At 41.4% G+C, this 6,445-nt stretch overlaps 1 protein-coding gene across 1 annotated transcript; it reads right to left on the reverse strand.

Moving 5' to 3' along the window:
- Positions 1 to 4,382: 4,382 nt before the first annotated feature.
- LOC129720083 (uncharacterized) lies at positions 4,383 to 5,501 on the reverse strand. The gene has a single exon (XM_055671496.1). The coding sequence runs from the start codon at positions 5,499 to 5,501 to the stop codon at positions 4,383 to 4,385; it is 1,119 nt and encodes a 372-aa protein (XP_055527471.1).
- Between the last annotated feature and the right edge of the window lie 944 nt (positions 5,502 to 6,445).

Here is a 6,445-nt window from a genome sequence, read left to right on the forward strand (position 1 = left end):
GAAATTGATGGAAAAAATGATAATCCGTCGTTTAGACGGAGAAATAATTGTCTTGCGTTGCTTTCAACAGATATTCAGCTGGCGTATGCTCGCAAAGAACAAATGGCGTCTGCGTTCTTTGTCATTAAGGGGGCTTTTGATTCCGTTTCTATTGACATTCTTTCGGGTAAACTTCACCGACAAGGATTTTCTCCAATTTTGAACAATTTTTTGCACAATTTGTTGTCCGCAAAGCACATGTATTTTACGCATGGCGATTTGGCAACTTTTCGCATAAGCTACATGGGTCTTCCCCAGGGCTCATGTTCAAGCCCCCTTCTTTACAACTTCTATGTAAATAACATTGACGAATGTCTGGCAAATTACTGCACGATAAGACAACTGGCAGACGACAGTGCAATCTCTGTTACAGGAGCCAAAGCTGCCGATTTGCAATGACCATTGCAAGATACCTTGGATAATTTGTCTGCTTGGGCTTTACAGCTAGGTATCGAATTTTATCCGGAGAAGACTGAGATAGTAGTTTTTTCTAGGAAGCATGAACCTGCTCAGCTTGAAACACAATTAATGGGTAAAACGATTTCTCAGGTTTTGGTACACAAATATCTTGGTGTCTGGTTCGACTCTAAATGCACCTGGGGTTGTCACGTGAGGTATCTGATGAAAAATTGTCAACGAAGAGGGAATTTTCTTCGTACAATAACCAGACAATGGTGGGGAGCCCACCCAGAAGAGCTTATGAGGCTTTGCTAAACAACGATATTGTCTGTTATTGAATACGGGTGTTTCTGCTTCCGCTCCGCAGCAAACACACATTTGATCAAAGTGGAGCGAATACAATATCGTTGTTTGCGTATCGCCTTGGGTTGCATGCAATCGACCCATACGATGAGTTTGGAGGTCTTAGCTGGAATACTACCATTGAAAAACCGCTTTTGGAGCCTGTATTCTCGTATTCTTATCAAATGTGAGGTCTTGAACCGTCCTATGATTGAAAATTTTGAGAGGTTAATCGAACTTAATTCTCAAACCCGTTTTATGACATTGTATTTCAATCACATGTCCCAAATATTAACCCTTCTTCGAATATTCCAAATCGTGTCAACTTATCAAATACTTCTGATTCTACTGTGTTTTTCGATACATCCATGATAGAAGAAACTCGTGGAATTCCGGATCATTGACGCGTGCAGCAGATCCCGAAAATTTTTTCCAATAAATATCGAAATATCAACTGCGACAATATGTTCTACACTGACGGATCACTTCTTGATGGGTCCACTGGCTTCGGTATCTTCAATAACAATTTAACCGTTTCCCATAAGCTCGATAATCCTGCTTCTGTTTACGTCGCAGAATTAGCTGCAATTCAGTACACCCTAGGGATTATCGAAAAAATGCCCACGGACCATTGTTTCATCTTTATGGACAGTCTCAGTTCCATTGAGGCTCTCCGACCGATGAAAGATGTTAAGCACTCTCCGTATTTCCTGGGGAAAATACGGGAACATCTGAGTGCTTTATCCGAAAAATCGTTTCAGATTACCTTAGGGTGGGTTCCTTCTCACTGCTCGATACCGGGCAATGAGAAAGCGGACTCTTCGGCTAAGGTGGGCGCAACAAACGGTGACATTTATGAAAGACCAATTGCCTACAATGAATTTTTCACACTTGTGCGTCAGAATACGATCATCAGTTGGCCGAATTCATGGACTAAAGGGGAACTGGGAAGGTGGTTACATTCCATAATCCTCAAGGTATCGACGAACCCGTGGTTCAAGGGGTTGGATGTAGGTCGGGATTTCATTTGCGTGATGTCCCGGCTTATGTCCAATCACTATAGTTTTGACGCACATCTCCGTCGTGTTGGGCTCGGGGAAAGTGGTATCTGTGCCTGTGGTGAAGGTTATCACGACATAGAGCACGTTGTTTGGTCATGTCCTGTACACCGTGACGCCAGGTCTAAATTAATAGTTTCCCTTCAGGCCGAGGGTAGACAGCCGGCTGTTCCTGTTGGTGATGTCTTGGCGAGCCGTGACCTATTCTACATGTCCCTTATATACGTTTTCCTGAAATCCATCCACGCCCCAGTTTAGTCCTATCCCCTTCCGCCCACATCCAATCAAACGACAAGAACACGTTCAGACCCCGGATCCGGAAACAGCAATCAGACCCGCACGATACTCTCAAGGCCCGAGGGAGACAACCCAATATGCCAGTCTGTAATATCTTGGCCCAGCAGCGGAACAAATTTAATATGCTGCTTACCTATGGCAATGGAAAACCATCAAACAACAAACCAGTGCTTTTAATGCAAAACATTCTAGCTTTAAGTTAGATTTAGTTTCGGCACGTAGTCGGCAGCGAGGATAAAAAATTTGCTTTTAGTTAATAAGATACTTTAGAAAGTAAGCTACCAGATATAATTGGCGCCGTTAAACATTAAATTGTATTTATGCCGTGTCCAATAAATAATAGATGAAGAAAAATCATCATCTTCCGCTGTGATCGCTTAAATCTCGTGTTGAATTGTTTCCAGAAAATTTGAAGTTCATTATACTTATCAGCAGGAAAAATGTCTTTTGCTGCAATTTTCATTTCTTCTAGTAATTTTCGATGTTTCATTGTTTTATATATATGTTATTTTCGCCATTGTGAATTGCAATTTATGCTATCGACTGAGGGATTTTATCAGGGGGTGTTTTTCGGCTTCGCAGTCTTTCAGCAATAAAACGAATTAATATCCCTCTTTCACCAACGATTCGGTGTATATTGCACCTTCATCAGGGAATCCTGAATTTAGAAGACAAGACAATATAAAATTACAAAATTACACAACAAATGAAATCACAAAACTCTTGCAGAACATAAATCGTTTTTGTCATACAAGCTTCGGCATCAGCATTCCTGTCCTATTTACTAGCTACTATTGTGTCAATCTATGAAATAACATGTAAACATTCAAAAACTGTAGCAAAAAAAACAATAATCTTACATTCAAACCCGCTCTAATTTAAACTTAACAAATAAACTCTGCCACAAACTTTCTTCACTACTCTTACAACCGCTAACTCAAATTCGATTCAAAATGGAGCGAAAAAGTGTGGACTAACAGTGGGTGCAATATATATTGGGTATTAGCTATTAGCTCTTACAGTTTGCTATTGGGTTTCGTTTGCAGGTGTGTGCGTGTTCTGTGTTGGGATCTGTTTGTTAAGTGTGTGTAGTACGCCTGCATACATGGAGCTGAGATTGTCAACATCGCAACGTTTGTTGACTGCATGTTTGGTGTTAACAATATGACAGACTTCTAAAATCGGGAGAGCTTATTTTCGTGTGTGCTGATCGATAATTTTTGTTTTTTCTAGGTTGAAGTTATGATTTGCTTCGATGCTGTGGTAAAGGAGTGCCGTCTTCTCTTTAAGTCGTTCGAGATCGAATTGTGTGCTGGGATCGTCATCGTTTTTGCCGCGGAGTCTTTCCATTTCATTAATTGTTGATCGGTGGCTGCTTATGCGTTTTTTCAGTTGGGTTGTGGTTAACCTGACATAGCTGGCTTCGCAATCGTTGCAGGGAATCCTGTAGATCACGTTGTCGCATCTCTGGAGGTATAGTGTCTTTCATGTTGGTGAAAATTCTGCTGGCGGTGTTCCCGTATCTTGACGCTAGTGTTATGTTGGGGAAGGCCGCTTTTAATGCCTTACTCAGCCGTTGTGTCAGGTCATTCACAAACAGCATCGGTTTGTACACAACCGTGCCTCCATCGTCGGACGAATTTCTCGTGTTTCGTTCGGTGTTTCGGATGTTGCCATTCAACAGCCGATGTCGTAGCGTCACTGGGTAGTGGTTCCGCCTCAACAGTTCATTTATGGTTATGTTAGCTGCTTCCTTCGGACCGTTTGTGGTGAACTGTCGGACTTTTTGGATAAAGTTTGCGATGGTATTCATTTTTAGATGAAGTGGGTGGCATGAATGAAAGCCTAGGAGGCGACCAGATGCCATCGGTTTGCTATACCACTCAGTACGGATGGTTTGGTCAGTTTGCCGTATTAGTACCATGTCAAGGAATGGTATTTTTCTATCTTTCTCCAATTCGATCGTGAATTGAATATTGTTGTTGAAACTGTTAAAAATGTTCAAAACGTCTGTGACTCGGTCCGGGGGAAGAGCAAGAATCAAGTCATCGACGTACTTTTTCAAAACTGGTACTGGGAAGTCAATTTTTCTAGCGACGTTTTCCAGAAGCGATTCCATCACTAAGTCCGCTATTGTTGGTGAGAGCGGATTTCCCATGGCTGTTCCGTGGATCTGCCGGAAAAACTTTCCTTTGTATGAAAAGTAGCTTCCATTCAGACAAAAATCTATTATCTCTAAGAATAAACCTAGGTTGATATCCGTGTTTTGCTTTTATCCTGCCATCTGTTAATGATAATGCCGGGAATCATGTACGTTGGAATGCTAGTGGAAAGCGATGTAACGTCAAACGATACAAGGACATAGTCTTCTGGTAATCGAATTGAGTTAATATAGCTACAAAATGAAAACGAATCTTTTATGTTAAAGTCGCTCTTGATGGATGCCTGTATTATTTGCCCAACATAATTCGACAACATATATGACGGTGCTCCTATGTTGGAGACTACCGGCCGGAGTGGCATGTTTAGTTCATGTACTTTGGGTAGACCATATATTCTCGGACATTGCGCTGTTGTCGTTTTTAATCGGTATGGTGTTTTTGCATCGATTAGCGCCAGATTTCGAAGGCGTGAAACAAGGCTGTTGTTCGTTTTCTGATGGCCCCACGTAGGATTCACTTTGATGGCCAGGTATGTTTTCTTATCTGACAACATTTCTTGCATTTTGTCGTCATAGTCTTTTTCATACATCACAACAGTCTGTTTCCCTTTGTCTGACTCAACGATAATTACATCACTGTTCGATTTGATAAACCGCCTAGTTACGTTGCAAGCAGCATGTATTAGAAAGCGGGATAGCATATCTAGCTGTTTATCGGCAAACCTATGAATAAAGTTTTGAACTATATTCACGGCTGAGCATCTGATTCGTTCTCGGGTCAGTCTGTCGTCTTCGGACACAATAACATTCTCCAGGTCAGCAATGATGTGACTGAACGGGATTTCATTTAATGACTTGTAAGGGAGGGCGAATTTTGGGCCAAGACTAAGTAAAATAACAGTCTCGGGAGGCAGTAATTTTCCTGTCGCATTGTGTATCGCTTTCGTGTTTGTCAAGAACTTGGTGAGATCGCAATGTTGTGCGGTGCTTGTAAGCAACCGATCATACTTGCGTTTGGTGATTATTGTTGTCAATGCAACGTTGTTCAAGAAGAACCTATCTTGGGATGCAAAGAAATTAACGACGATTGCGTCCGGCGCTACCAACGATATAGAGAGTCGTAGAGTCGACTGTTCCTTTTGAAGCTTTTTTATGCCGTAGTACGTTTGACGAATTTCGATGTTGAGTAATGATTTTTGGAACATATTGATGCATCTTTGCAGTTTTGGGAGGAATGGGCTGTTTTGTTCAAGTAGTGGGAAGATACACTTTAAGCTGTTCACTATGTGGCTAGGGATTACCCCATTCCGCCTACATCTAATAAGAAACTTTTTTCGGCTCGTTGAGTTGCTCAGTTTACGGTTGTGGTTTCTATATGATTTAAACATGTTTCTTGTCTCTCTTCCGAATTCGTTGTCAATCTTCTGGAAGAAATTGACACCAATAATGTTCGCCATTGTGAATTGCAATTTAAGCTATCGACTGAGGGATTTTATCAGGGGGTGTTTTTCGGTTTCGCAGTCTTTCAGCAATAAAACGAATTAATATCACTCTTTCACCAACGTTTCGGTGTATATTGCACCTTCATCAGGGAATCCTGAATTTAGAAGACAAGACAATATAAAATTACAAAATTACACAACAAATGAAATCACAAAACTCTCACAAAACATAAATCGTTTTTGTCATACAAGCTTCGGCATCAGCATTCCTGTCCTAGATCGTTTACCCGTTAGTAGGAGCTGCAGCTGAGCTGGGTTATGCTTCCTAGAAAAAACGACCAGCTCAGTTTTTTCCGGAGAGAATTCGATACCCAGCTTAAGAGCCCATTCAGACAAATTGTCTAAGGTATCTTGCAATGGTCCTTGCAGATCGCTAGCCTCGCTACCAGTAATGGATGCAACGCTATCGTCTGCAAGTTGCCTTAGCGTGCAACGACTTTGCAAGACATTCATCGATATCATTGACGTAAAAATCATATAAGAGAGGGCTTAAACATGAGCCCTGGGGGAGGCCCATGTAACTAATTCGGGAAGTTGTCGAATCGCCATGTGAGAAATACATATGCTTTTCTGACAACACAAATTGAGCAAAAAGTTATTAAAATTTGGAGAAAGTCCCTGCGAATGAAGTTTCGCGCTTAAAACTT

This window comes from Wyeomyia smithii, chromosome 2 (genome assembly GCF_029784165.1).
Source record: "Wyeomyia smithii strain HCP4-BCI-WySm-NY-G18 chromosome 2, ASM2978416v1, whole genome shotgun sequence".
NCBI classification, from domain to species: Eukaryota; Metazoa; Arthropoda; class Insecta; order Diptera; family Culicidae; genus Wyeomyia; species Wyeomyia smithii.

Excerpts from the sequence above, each read along its gene's own strand:
- LOC129720083 (XM_055671496.1), bottom strand. The coding sequence starts at position 5,501 with ATGTTCCAAAAATCATTACTCAACATCGAAATTCGTCAAACGTACTAC.